Genomic DNA, 14,958 nt, shown 5'->3' on the forward strand with positions numbered 1-14,958 from the left:
CCTCCGCAGTGTCTTGGGAGGAAGGGGATCCCCCATCAGAGATCTCCCCGCGGCAGCCACAACAAGGAGGCTGAAGAGCCGCATGCGGCTCCGGAGCCGCAGGTTGCAGACCCCTGTACTATACAGATATAAGTATATACATAACTCAGTTTTATTAATTGAATGGACTTGAATCATTTACCTAGCCCACATCCCTTGTGCACAGTAATATGAGCTTACCTTTCTCACACTGCCCTCCAGAGAACCCTCGCTGGCACACACATTCATAACTCTCCTTTTTAGGGATGCATAGTCCTCCATTCTGGCAGGGGTATGGTTTCTGTGTACACGGGTGGTCAAGGAAAGTCGAGATTTCAATGGCATTGAAAATGTTCTCTTCTCTCAGTAATGGGAAGCCCTTGATGGTAAGCTGCAACAAACACACCATGAAATACAACATTCTACCTTTGTTTTATTTTTCATTACAGTCACTCATGTCTAAGTGTGATCATAATAGCCCGGTATTTTCTGATACTGTTTGCAAGGATGTGGGGAAGACTGGGCACATAGAACTTCTCTAGGGGACAATAATGAATGCCTTTGACCATCAGAATGATCATTTATGGAAGGCACTATTCCTACACTTTTCTTTGTTGAACTCCTTATCCTTTTCTTTAACGGTTCATGAGTCATGTACATTGCAGCAAGTCAGATTTAGGAACAGGTGGATATCTCTCCTGTATTGTTCTGGGCGGGACATCTGCCCCATGTATGATAATAAAGTATTAATTTTTTAGGCAGCTATAATTTAAAACTGTAAAATCATCACTAAATTCCGTGGAAATGTGTTGATTTTATTTTTTAATGAAAAAAAAAGTTTTTTTTCTAACTTGAAATCAGCTTTTTAGAAAGGAAAAGATTTGCAAATAAACATGTCACTTTTTTAATAAACAGAGAAAAAATGAGAAAGCAACAGGATTAAATGAACTGCTAATTAATGGCTGCCTAAGGAGTCATAATCTGCATCTCCATTAACAGCAGGGTCACAGCAATAAACAAAACACGGAATGTCAGCAGCAAGAGATTCATGTGTTATAGTTATCCAACAGTGACATTGAGATAAAAACGAGGAAAATACTGCATATGATTTATAGAAAATTCATATTTCATTTGACATGTAAATTAATTGAAGCTTATTTAATGATGTCATACAAAGAACAATGGTGGTGTAATTAACCATAGCAAACCATCAAATGATTATTGAAGGCAGATCTGTAAAAATCAGGGGTGCCCACAGCCACACAAAACCTGTCAGAAACATTGACAAGATCCAACAATGGCTGGCATTCAAAAAAAACAAGGCCCTTCATTAACAAACATTTCTACTTTTATTAGTGCTTAGGAAAAGTAACAACTGTTGTGCAGTTTCTGACATATTGGGGTTCATTTATTAACTTGTTTGCTTAAAACAAAATATTTATTCCCTTGCATATGATATTTCAGGTTAGTGAATGTGGTAAAGTTCTGCTGAATTCAGCCATTCAGATATGTGCAAGGAAAAATCCTATTTTTTTTTTTATTTCCTTGCACATGACTGTGTATTATAACACACACTAAGAAAAGTGAATTATCCTTTGCAAAATACTAATTCACCTTGGAAAGTGAAGAGTCTAAATTAATTTAGTAAATCACCCCCATTATCTCTATTGCCAGTAATCTACTTACCTTCTGGATTGACCCTTCAAAGCTGCTAGATACTGCAGCAGCGCGAGCGAGCTTGCTGAAGTTTGGTGCTCCTCCAACAAACAATGATTCTTTCAGGTTCAGTGCATTGTGTGGTGTCTAGAGGGGGAAGAGGCAATTAGTATTACACAAAGTATAAAGCATACAATATTAACATACGATGGAAGTGTGCTCCACTAGTTAGGGTTGCATAACTGCAACTTTGTTTTTTATCTGCCTCCCTACTATAAATCTACTATAAATATACTCCATTTCATTTATCTTGTTATCCTACCTTTCATTCTTGCTGTATGAAGGCAAGGCATAAAAAGCACAGTTTGATGTATTTAAAATGTACACTTGATCAGGTTAAGTCAAACTCCTATGAGGAATGCGAGCAATGCAAAAAGCAAGCAGCTAGGTGATTAAGTGCATCTCTAGCTCCCTCTGCCGGATTAGTTTAGATTGCAGAAATTGTAAAAAAAAAAACTAATGTATACAAGTGTTTATATGATGATAGATTTTCTCCTACATATTATTACTGATTCTTACAGTGATATGAAATACCATTCTCAATATTATTTACAAGTTTTCCAGATCTAAATATTTAATTAAAAGCAAAAATAAGGGAGACCTACAGTCAAAAACAAACAAACTCTGTAAGCCTACTACCGGTAATACGCCACATACACACCCCCTCTGTGTGTGTTACATGAGGCAGCAGTATTACTCTGAATATTTAACAGTTTACAGGTAAATGCAGGCTAATGAGGGCAATCAGGAGCCAATGCATCCTTAGTATGGTAAGTTTATTTCCAGAGCAGCAGAATGTCATTTGAAACTGGTCTTTTTTAAGATTTACATCTTACATGTTCTATATTTGTCTTTTCCTGTGGGTCTCCTTTACATTCTACAAAAACACTACAAGCTACATCTTACATCTTAATCCCCTCCCATTGATTAAACATCCACAATAATTAGTATTTAATGCTTGTGGGAATTATGGCGATGGATGGCTGCATTACTAGAAATTTCCTGCGAAAAACAGATCTAGGTTCAGTATGATGAAAGCAAGTGAAGCAGAAAAATACTTTGAAGGAAAAGGAGAGAAAAGGACACCAAAAGCTGGCATCTAATCTATTCTATTTGTTCATTCACACTTATCCACTAGAGGTGTGCTTTTCCTCATTTCATTTTCAGTGGTACTTTCCCCAACAAATACATTGTAGTGAGAATGTTTGTTGTAAACTCCGCTTGCTACAGTTAATCTGCAGCTGTATGTTTGCATCCTGTGTGCAGAAAAGGCAGAAAGATTTCCCCCTGTGTAAAACATAGGTTTTAACATATGTGGATACCCCCTGATTTAGAATGCAGCATAGAGGGGAAAAAAGCACACGAAGAACATATCTAGATATAAATGTGAATGAGCCTAACAGTGATTAGTGGAATGGTTGGATTGAAATGAGGTGCTCACATGGTATATGAGATGAAATACATGTGCTTATCTTTACCTTACGGGATTTCTGAAATCCAGAGAGTATGCAACAACAGCAGAGAAAGAGAGACAGAGAAAAAAGAGGAAAAGAGGGAGAAAACAAGTCATCAGTGATTGTAAAAAGCTTTAGCATGCAGGGTGGCAGACGTCATCCATCCACAATTCAAAGTTTTCAGCAAGCTTTAGAATAGCGCCGGTCCCTACAGAGCACTAGGCAGCAATTAAAGCATCAGTCCATGTTAGTAGTGTAAGACAACTGCTTAACTCACACAAACAATACAGACGGCTTGCTCCTAATTGTATGGCTTTAAGCCAAGTACTATTTGCTTTTCGGCTATATTCCCTTTCCTTTCTCTTCAGTGATTTTAAGTCAATTAAAATGAGCTTCTTTTCTTTTTTACATTTTGATGTCTTTATTGGAAGTCTTCACTTTGTTTCCCACAGATCACTTTCACCCCAGTCGGATGAGCGGCTGTGCTGGGTACGGACATAACGCACAGCAAAATGAACAGCTCGCTGTCAATGGCTGTCAATAGGATAGAGATTTGTGGCTTTACACAAAGGAAGCGATCAGGCTTTGATGAAGTATACAGCTTTTACCCTGTGATTAGGCTAGGAGAAAACGCTATTGATTATGTCTTTCTAACTGCTTTCCAACATAATAGCCAAATTGTGGCTGAATCTCACAATTACTTTAAATGCCTGTCTACTAGAACCATGGGCTAGCATGGAAGCAAATCTTTGATTACCATTTTTAGTGAGGCTTTGCCACTGGGGATATTTAAGTATAGCTGAAATTCACGCAGGTACATTCAAGATGGCCACAAACTGTAAGCTGATTGTACAATCTCCTATTGATTTATCTATAAAGTGTAAGGCCTGTATGATTACATATAAACTAAGGGGGTTGCTTCATTGGACCCTCACACTACAAAGTTTGCAAATCCAAAAAAGGGTGTTAGATTGTTAGATCTGCATTTGGCTTAACATGAACTGGAACTTTTAAGTGCAGACAATAGCAGACAGATTGCAGCTGTCATTTGTGTAGAAAATACTAATGCAAAATAAATTAAATTAGTTTTTTTTTAATGTGGCCCCTGATGTCTCACTCTTGATGTTGAATTGTAATGTATTCTACAAAATGTAAGCAAATGAGCAGGAATCAGATGTCTTGGGATAGGAATAAAGAAAGTGACATTTACTGAGCATCCCGATTCCAGGCCTAAGTGCTGAGTATTCCAGAGTATGGAACTCTCAATAGCTGACCATGACCTATTGAGGGCTGAAAAGCTTAAGGGTCATAAGTGCTGGGGTTTCTCCCTAAATTTTTTACATGCTTGCTTTTAACCTGTTGTTATGAGGGACATAACAGCCCCAGAGCTAGCATGATGCCCAGAAGAGGGAATCACTGCATATGCATGAATCCAGCCTTATGACAAGTTTGTTTTACAATGCAAGCAGTAAGGTGACCTTACATATTTTATTTCATCAGTATGAATGCAGCATGAAAGTTTAATGCCCATCAGCTTCCTATATGTTATACTCCCCAAAGCTGCTAGATCATTACAGCTGATGGAGGGCACACAAAGACACCCAGAAAATGAACATAAGGCCCATGATCACACAAAAACACCTCAATTTCAATTGTCTTACATGTCCCACTATGCAGAGTAGAAGATATCTGCCATAAAGCTGGGACAGGTGCCTTTTCTAATTTGTGCTTTTCACTACCAAATTAAAAAAAATCCCATGTCATATAACTGGAAGTTCCTCAGACTCACTCATTTGTTTCCCATATATTACCACCAACTCATGACACATCCAGGCTGGTGTTTAATGTGTCTTGAAACAATGCTGTGAAGGCAATACTGTTAAATCATATGTACAATTAAAGGTACAAATCAAACATGAAGATGTTCGTTTAAAAAAGGCACACAAAACATAGCTTGTGCAGTGCTTCTGATTTCTACAGCAGCAATGATTCTGTGCACTAGATTACCTTCCAACTGTGCAGATTTTTATGGCTGCAGGTAGCAATGTCTCCCGAAACTTTGTATTGTGGGGTTTTGAAATATACAGGGAGCTACCTTTTGTAAGACATGAATGGTTGAAAGGTTTCTGAGAGATTGTGTGGTTAACTGAAAACTATGATGGACTGGTCCTTTAAATTATTTGGCAAGGCAACTATGAAGTAAATTGGCAAAAGCAGGAAAAATAATGAATTCATCTTAGTGAACTGTCCCTAATAGTCCAAGCCTGCAATATACAGGTTACAATTTTACTCTTCAGCCTGAGTTACTTTGTGAGGCTGTTGTTTTTAATATCACCATCAAACAGCATACAAAATCTCAAACAAACAAGGACAAAAAAACAAAACAAACATGGTGCCCATACACATTGCAAGGGATAAGCTTGAGAACAAAATAAATATTTTGATTTATTCATCCTTTTAAAATAAGAAGCACATAGAAGGGTGAAATAAAAATATCCTTGTGAATAAGCAGAGGTCATTACAGAAAAAAAAGGAGTTCTGTAAACACTTCATACCCTCATGTTTTCCCTGTACAGTAGGGCATGCAGCAATACAAAATATAATTTAAATTTCTTTTATCTACTTTCATTGTTAGGAGACTGAATGTCCCTCCATGCAGCTATTCCAACACAACAAGCCCGGGATTGCCAAGTCATCCCTTTAATTACTGAAACACGGGGTTGGTGGCTAATTAGGGTTTTTTACACAGGGCATTTTTTTAAATACTTTTATGCACTAATTTTAAGCATATTACAATGACATAAATTATAACAAAGCCAAGCAAAGTACACATGGGACCCTTTAACACAAGGCACAGAGCAGGGCTTGGTGGTCACTATGAAAACTACAGCACAACTGATGAACAAATGATGTCTGGCATGAGGTGCACTTCTCTCTAAGACATGAGAGAAATCAGAAAATGCTGAAAAAAGCAGAATGCACAATATTTCTTCTTTCTTCAGCATCCATCATTGTTTTTGTGTGTGCAGAAGACACAAGTAAAGTATGTATTAAATTCAGTTTTATGCCTTCAACACTTTTTTGTACAGTTCAGAAGACATTAAATACGTTAAAAACGTTAATATTGCCCCTGCATGGCTAAAATGGAAAAAAGCCTGGTAGCCTGGATTGTACAAGAAACCTGTAAAAACCAGGGAGCACATCCAATTTCCATGCAGTAGTACTCTACGTAGGATTCTAATCCAGGACTTGAGCACTGCTTGGCAGAAGTACTAACCACTTGGTCACTTTGTTGCCTCTGTAACCAGTGCTATCCACTGTTCTGTAGTCTACTTAGTAGTTCCCACAAGTGCAATGCACCATGAAGCAATTCCGAGCAAGTACTGCCTTTGAACCAAGTGTCAGCATGAACCAAATTACTGTTTACCTTTATGCCTCCATTGCTGACCTTAAGGAATTGTATGCAACCTGTTGCCTCTGAAAGCCTGATAACAAACCATTATGCAGTTTAAAGGTTGTTAAAAAAATCATCCTTAGGAGGCTGTCAGCAATGATTACCCCTCTATTTTTTAGTTAATGTAAATTACAATTTTGCATCCCTGAAAAGACCTCAAGGATGAAATCAAAAGCATCTGCCCACCAATAACGCTGAATAAGGCTTACATTTCTGTTGATTTATGGAGAGATCTTTAAGTTAATATAAACAGGACAGACAGTTCTTGTTTAACTAACTCTCTCACATGGAGACCTATGAAAACAATTTGGAAATCAGGAAGGTGTGTGTGTGTGTGTGTGTGTGTGTCAGAAAAGAGAAACAAATTGTTCATAGACGTACCGGTGACTCCCCTGTAACCTGTTCCTTGTTATTGATACGCATCAGGCCCTTCCGTCCATTGCGCTCTAAAGTGACACTAACCCATGTGTTGAGGGGAATCTTTTCCTTGCTCCTAGAATTGACAAACACACAGTTTTTAATAAAATATGGTACATAAATCAAGCTACATTGACTAAATCATCTAGAAAACCTTTGCTGAGTTACATGGGTTGGTGTCATTATTCATGTGTACCTACTGCATCATGATGTCCACATTTAGCCCTGAATCTACAACTGAAACATCAGTTCAAGGTGGACTGATCCTTTAAGAAAGTCTGAAAATATTTCATTTAGTCATTCTCCGTCAAAATGTATGTACTGTATTTAACTGAAACATGACGAGCAATTTTCTATAACTTATTTCTATTTTATCTGAAAACTCCAGGACTTGTCTCTTTCAATTTAGACCTCAAACTGTCCATTAAAATTTAGCCACCCAAGGCTAATTTGTCAAAATTAGAATATCTCCAATCTGTCTACATATTAAACTATACTTATGACCACACTTCTTTTGAATCTACCACAGGGGGAAAAAATAAGAAAACCTGTCACTATATCCCTCCCACATCATTCAGACGTCTCGTGGTGACTGAACTGTTCAAGAATTGTTTGTAGAATGAACATAATGTAAGATTATTAGGTACAGGAATTTTTTTAGACTTGGTGCTGGATTTATTTTTATATGTATTCTTATGGTGTTTTGTGCTAATGAGTATTTGATTATAATAATTTCAGTGATTGCATGTGGCAGTTGTTTTGGCTGTTCCTTTGTTCCCTTCCTTAATCATCAGAAGCAGTTGTTAGTCAGAAGGGTGTAACTGCTCAGAACGTTATGTATCTACAATTATAATACTTCCATTACTAAAATATCCAAGCAATTTTTAGAGAGACACTAATAAAACAGATTTTTACAATGGTACCAATGACATACCTGATGACAGCTGCCCCTTTCCCTAGATCATATCTGTATTCCAGATGTCCATCATGCAGGGCAAGAGACACAAAATCTCCTTTGCCATCAGTTTTCTGCCCATTGTAGAAGATAAGTCCATTGGGGCTGCCGGTAAGGAACACCACCTCCATAGTCAACTTGTCACTAACAAATGACAGAAAGAACAGTTACAAAGTTATATTCCAAGCAAAGTAAGGAATTTTTCTTCTATTTACCTAAATTGCAATCATGATATTAAGTAGAATATTGGCAGAATGGAGAAGGTTAAAACCTATGTAAGAAGTTTATTTCTGCCATTATTTCATGTGTGGTAACAAGGAAAATGAAAGAAAAGCTGCTTAATAGAGAGCCAACACCCTGACACAAGTTCACACATCTACTCTATCCCTTAAAATATGATAAAAAAGTTTTTTACTAAATCCAGTCAATGTAGGAAGTTGTCATGGCCGATTTTGGTACCTTCAGAGTCCTCCTTATAATGTATTAAATTACCTCCCTTTTTGCAGACAGAACTGTAAGGTTCCTGGATTTCCAAATTTCTATTATATCTAAGTGTATAATCCAGAAGAGAAGGAGTTTTGCTGCTTACATTTCAAAGCTTACTTTTCTGTCACTATTAACACCAAATGTTTAATGTTTGTAAGGCATTTGTTAGAAAATTTTTTATATATATGAACATTCTGAGATTAAAAAAAAGTAAATATCAGATATAAGCTCCTATATTTCTGCTTTGTTTATATTATTGAATTATGCCCCATTCATAGATTAGGTTTCTATGGCCACATTATTTTAGAGGTTTTTATATAAGTTTGTAAATCCATCTTATTTCCACTAATATCACTCACGTTATATCGGTGGCAAATGTCTGAAGACCTTTCAGTTCCAGATAGGAGTAGCCGTTAAAACTGGGCAGGAAAGGCAGATTAAAATCCGGGTCGATGACTGTAAAAAAAAAAAAAAGAAATCAACATGATTGCTTTTCACAACTGCTCGTCAACCTTTAAGAAAACCTGCTGCTGTACCATATGATGAGACTTCAACTAATATATGTATCTTTCAAGAGCTATAGACAGGACTGATGACTGCATTCCAGGCATCATAGGGCTCTTGCGTACAATGTTTTATATGTGCAGTGTTTGTGCTGTCAACAGCATGGTGCGTTACACCTGACAAGCCACCCTTGATTATGTTCCCATTCATACATTTACTTATAGATAAGAAAAAAGGCACAAAGATGGGATGAGAAAAATATATACTTATTGGGGTGCTTTCCATAAGCGCTTCACTTTTAATAACTAATAAATACCACCAGGTAAACAGGCTCAAACAAGGCTTTATTCTGGTGGCAATAAACACATGTTTATTGGTGAAAAAAATAATAAAAGGAGGGTAGAGAAAAAAAAGTTAATTAGGGTTAGTTGGAGATAATAGGTGTGTTGTGGAAAAAATAATTAAATAGAGACATTCTTAAAAGCTGCAGGTAGCTACAATGTTTCTATTTGGTTTACATTTCAACCAGCATTACCACTGTGTCAATCTGTTATATGAAGCTTATGGCTCTGAAAGAGGGGCTCTGTTTATAGATTAGGACCTTAAACTGGCAGCAGCCACTACACCAACAGCTGCTTGCCAAGAGGAGAAGGATATGTGAGGTGCATCTCAGGTCCTTATTTTGTTAAATATACCTAATGAAATGAAAAAGGCAATATAAAGCCTTAACTCACCCTTTTCACAGAATTCTCCCTTTCTGCCCATTGGGCACTCGCACTTAGCTCCGCCCTCCGGTAGCACCAAACATGTTGCAGACACATGGCATGGGTTAGGGTCACAAGGGTTGCGTTCATCTGCACAGGTAGGTCCTGTAATTAGAAGAAGTCAATGATAAAGCAAAAAGATTTCCACTTTTGTTAAAAGCTGAGTAACAAGTATATCTTTGGGGGCATTGTGGTGTCTATTGATGTCTGGAATTGAGAACATTTTTTGCGTTTGCTGACAGTAGTTAAACAGCTTTTTGACAGCTGTAAATTGTCTACAAAGATTATTTGCGAGTTGGGATAGCTGATTGAAAGCTAAATGAGGAGGGAAGTCTTGAGTTTATTGAAACTTGGCATCACCAGTATCACAGTTACATACAACAAATCTGCTAATATACAAGCCGAACTACAAAACGTCTGTCACTACAGGGGGGAGAACAAATGACATGGCTTTGGGAAGCACAGATTACTGGAAAGAGTTATGGCTCAAAATAAATCCAAAGTGCAGTGGATGCTGATTTTTTCAAACATTGTGGGTGTGTTATTTCAGTAAGCAACAGCAGACATATGAAATACAAGTATTGATTGGTGGAGTTCTCTTTTAACACTGTTCTTCGGTAACTACCGATGAATCGTGACTCTGGTGTGATCTATTAAAAGTTATGGCTGGAGCTGGCAAATATTGTATGGGTTCTGTCAAACAATCATGAGGTTCCTATGAGCAATGACACTCTTTCCTTTACCCCAGTGACAGAGAACTCACCTGTGTAGCCATTAAGACAATGGCAATGGAACATTTCTGCCTCCTTCACTTGACACACAGCACCATTATGACATGGGTTGGGTTGGCATGGGTTGTTCCCACACTCACCAACACCACTGCCATATAGGACATCTTCTCCCTCTTCCTGCAGGTTGTACACTTGATTGTTCACATCCAGAAGACGAATACAACCCTTCAGACCTGTAGCTACAGATGTACGTTCTGTCACCCTGATCAAGGAACAAAAAATATTAAGTGACCAACGTATAAGCAAAATGGCCTTGTTTGAAGATTTATAATTTAGCTGTATGAAACCAGACAGACATTCTTTCCTTAACTTGTATTACCCATATATTAAAGTGCTAACTGATTGTTATTAGTGACTGGACTACAAATTTTCTATAAGCTTTAAAACACACAACGCCAAATGTTAATGAACTGGATGGCAGACAAGAGGTTATAGCACACACTGTCTATTTCATCGAGATTCAGAAACAGCCAAGAAAATTGCAGAGCAATATTGGAAATTCAAATCGGTTCCCCCAAATAGGCATGCAGCAGGGTGCATCATCTCATTCCTCGTGTGCCAACTTTTCTGCAGGCAGTAAGTCTGTATTATTCATATCCTGGAACAGTAATAACCTTGTAGCCTCCAGACATTTTTCTTGCAGGCAGAACTCAGGTGCTAGAGCTGCGCAAGCTGAAGGTTTCATGAGCTATTCACTGTATTGTTATATACAGCGACAGGCATGACTTCCACTGTCACGCATGTGACATCAACAACCTTGACACCTTTAGCAACTGTAATTTAATTTGATTTAAGGGCATTTGATTGCCTAAGGTTCCTAAATCAAGCAGTGTGGAGGTTTCATTATTGTTCACTACCAGCCTCACATATAATATCATACAGCTTTTCAAGATTCCCAGGATTTATTTGCAAGGGCTTGATAATTAAACCTGAAGAGGTGTCTCATCAAGCATGTGCTTTAATTGACTGAAAGAACATTGTTACTGTGTATCAAACATTATACCATTATTTTGCTGTCAGAAGCAACTGAGAAAACCAAGCTTAGGTCCAAACCAGAAGTTACATGCACAGCTGATATAAATACACAGGAAAAAGGATTAGTAATTATGTTCAGCTTTTCTGTTATTTAGGAACCCCTGCCAAATAGCACAACCAGATCAGTGACCTTAGTCATTTTCCTAGGGCTCTGTTAGAGTGGTATTTTGTCCACCACTGTAAGGGAAGCAGTCTTCCTGCTGATGGCCAATGTAGGAAGTTTCCTACGGCACCACTAATTGCTTTTAGTAAGAGCTCACAATACCTGAAATCTTTTTAATGGGTAAAAAGGTTGGGAAAGGCTGTTCTATAGTGTGACTGCTGACAACTTCCTTCAGATACCTACACAGACATTTGGTCCTCTGGAGCTCCTCCAATAAACAGGTCCGTGTCCAGGTTAAGTCCATCAGTACCTGGTGGACTCTCGCCATTAACATGTGTTTCTCCATCCACAGACAACATACCACTGCGGCGGTTCCGATTTACCACAAGTTGGTGCCACCGGCCAGGCTCCACTGGCACTTTACTGGTAATTATTCCAGTGCCTGATCCAGTATTAAACCTGTAAAGCATAAAAATCATGTAACTTCACAAAAACAACGAATCATAGAAAAACAAAGACACTTAGCTGTCCCTCTTACACATTTAAATAAATTGATGTTGTACCACTTTGACCCAGCCAAACCATTTAAACCTGGTATAATATGTGGGTTGGGCTGGAGTCAGGGCTGTAGCCATCTAAGAGAGGTCCTCACATCTAGTCATTATGTGGCTTTTATCAATGTGACCTGTATCTTTACCCCTTTTGTTGAGATTGTGTTTTTATTTTGCTAAGATAATTCTGTGTACTTTACTCTCTTGCTATTAATATCTATTCCTATCACATCACAAATTCTCCATACAGGCTATGGAGATCTATAGTTAAACTGAGAGACAAAAAGTGTGCAGGCAATGCTTGGCTTTACTACAGCTGGCACCTATCAGAATATACTGTATATATGTCAGGGTAACTGCCTAGATGGCTTGTTTTTTTGTCAATCCAAGCTCTTTGACTGGATTGTGCATCTTTTTTTGGTTACTACTGAGCAGAGTGGAGGATTTTTAAACTATATTGGGTAAGTGATATCAATTTTAATCATTTAATATATCATGTTAGAATCATGTAAACATTGAGCACAGGGAGTACAATAGAATATAAATTATAATAGTACTTTTTGACAACAGAATAAATACACCTACCTCAGCTCAACAAAGCCGTTTACCACTGCCAACGAGATGAAATCCTTTCCTCGGATCTGGCCATTGTACAGCAGAAGACCGTTCTGCTCAGAGGAGCGGAACTCCATGGCAATGCGCACTGTGTGATATGCCTTCATCATCTTGAATGCCAGGTAAGACTTACCCCCAAATCCAGGGATAAAATACTTAATATCTGAAATGAGAGCAGCCATGGGTGAGCACGTAAAGGACGCATGTGAAGATCAATTGTTCCATAATAAAAAACCATCAGCTGCTAACTTCTTGTGTCTTTCTTGTTTGGCAAACTCTGTCTTTCCACTGCCATAATAAATAAATAACGGAGAATTTAAGGTCCTTCTATTTGTTATTTTTTAAGTATTTTATTAATAATTGCTAATACCAAAAAAAATGGCACTGTCCTTGAGCAATGGCAGTAGCTCAGTATGCTTGTGATGATGTTGCTGTTTCACTTGCAGTGCTCCACACTGAACTTTTTTTGAGCCGGGTGGGAAGAAACTGTAGGTGGGTGGCAGCCCCTGTATTTTGACCCAGCTCTTCAGTAACCACCCAAAAACAGCCCGGCTAAAAGGGGCTGGGGAGAACACTGACTTGACACATTGCACAATTAGTAAACTCCTGCCAGAGTACATTGTTCTAACCCAGAAAAAGCTTATTCCTATTGTATGTAGGTAACACACTAAATAAGTAATCCCTCCAATATGCCCCGAAAAAAACATCCTCAGCTCTGTAAGAATATTTCTAACAGACATTTGTTCCTTACCTTTCTCGCAGACAGCTCCACCCTTTCCTGCTGGGCAGCTGCAAGTAAACTCTTTGCCATCATCTTCACAGCTGCCACCATGCATGCATGGATGTGAGTCACAGGGTCTTGGAGGCTTCCTGGCAGGTGTGGGAACACGAGCTGGTTTCTTCCTCGGTAGAGTAGCAGTAGTGGTCATTGGTCTTTTTGTAGCAGTCACTGGTCGTTTTGTAGACATCCTAACTGTAGTAACTGGGTGCTGTGCAAGTGACACTGGTGTGGTCCTGGCAGCTGTGGTTCTCTTTGGAGGTGGGGTAGTGGCAATGGTAGTTGTAGTAAGTATGGGCATAGTGGCTGCTACAGTGCTGGTAGTTGCCATGATACTTGTAGTTGCTGCAGTTGTTGTGGTGGTTGTAACCATAACAGGCACCCAGTCTAAAGAGAAATATAGTGTTAAGAGAAAAATCTGTTCTAACAGTAACTTTAGGATACTTTTCTATTCAGTGTAACCTGCCAGATAACTGCAATGCAAACCAGACAATCCCAAACATGTTTTCACCATAAAATGTGTAAGCACAGTTACCCATGCTGGGTGGTAATGATAATTCTTTCTCAGTACAGTGAAGTTACTCTAGCTCAGTATGGCTCATTTAGAATTTAGTCTGATCTCACAGCTGCTGTGAGTTCCCTTCCATGCTGAGGTCTGAACAAGTTGCTCCTCCTCCAGGCATCCTTACCAGGGAAGATTTTAGCGGTTCATTACACCAGGAGTAGGAATAATAGAACATTCAACCTTAAAGATATTTTAAAATGTCAGTTTATGAGAAGCATTCAGTGAACTATCTTGAACCAAAGCGTCTCCATAAATGCCTTGAACTCTTGTGTATTATGAGCAGGGCCACAGAAGACAATTATCTCTATCCTTAAGTGTTTGCCATCTGAGCTTTTGTTTAGCACATTCTTTTCACATACAGCTGGCCATGCTCTGTGCATTAATACATAGGAATATAGCATCTCTTAGGTGGAAAATGGTCAATTACATTATAGGATAATCTGTTCAACAATATTCTTTCATAGGCTAGCTAGATAACTAGTAAAGTCCCAAAATGCTTGTATCACAGAGGCTACTCTACAATACATGTATTTTGGGCCTTTTATGTCTTAGCCATATATCCTCATATGTACTCCTTGACAATATGTATAATAATAAAAATAACTTTCCAAATTGTGTCTACACATTTTTTGAACAAACCCCTGTGTTGTCACTGATTCAGATGTTATTTATGTGTGATTACCTAATAAAACTATAACCTTCCTTTCTGGTCATACTGAACCTGAACTGTAACCCTTGGTCTATACATATAT

The 14,958-nt window shown here is 38.2% G+C and overlaps 1 protein-coding gene and 1 long non-coding RNA gene across 5 annotated transcripts in view; one reads left to right on the forward strand and one right to left on the reverse strand.

The window, feature by feature from the left end:
• LOC140340946 (uncharacterized) overlaps positions 1-14,958 on the forward strand; it is a 66,961-nt gene that overhangs the window by 45,671 nt on the left and 6,332 nt on the right. The gene's annotated exons all lie outside the window — the stretch shown is intronic.
• Positions 1-14,958, reverse strand: part of AGRN (agrin) — a 303,487-nt gene that overhangs the window by 23,464 nt on the left and 265,065 nt on the right. For all 3 annotated transcript variants that reach the window (XM_072426409.1, XM_072426410.1, XM_072426411.1), the window contains exons 22-31: positions 13,615-14,028; positions 12,834-13,026; positions 11,941-12,156; positions 10,532-10,761; positions 9,739-9,873; positions 8,860-8,956; positions 7,994-8,158; positions 7,024-7,135; positions 1,705-1,821; positions 220-409 (exon numbers count right to left, since the gene is read on the reverse strand). In XM_072426409.1, the coding sequence (XP_072282510.1) occupies positions 220-409; positions 1,705-1,821; positions 7,024-7,135; positions 7,994-8,158; positions 8,860-8,956; positions 9,739-9,873; positions 10,532-10,761; positions 11,941-12,156; positions 12,834-13,026; positions 13,615-14,028 (1,869 nt within the window). The remainder of the gene's footprint in view (positions 1-219; positions 410-1,704; positions 1,822-7,023; positions 7,136-7,993; positions 8,159-8,859; positions 8,957-9,738; positions 9,874-10,531; positions 10,762-11,940; positions 12,157-12,833; positions 13,027-13,614; positions 14,029-14,958) is intronic.

The sequence above is a fragment of the Pyxicephalus adspersus genome, chromosome 11 (genome assembly GCF_032062135.1).
Source record: "Pyxicephalus adspersus chromosome 11, UCB_Pads_2.0, whole genome shotgun sequence".
In the NCBI taxonomy this organism is placed as follows: Eukaryota; Metazoa; Chordata; class Amphibia; order Anura; family Pyxicephalidae; genus Pyxicephalus; species Pyxicephalus adspersus.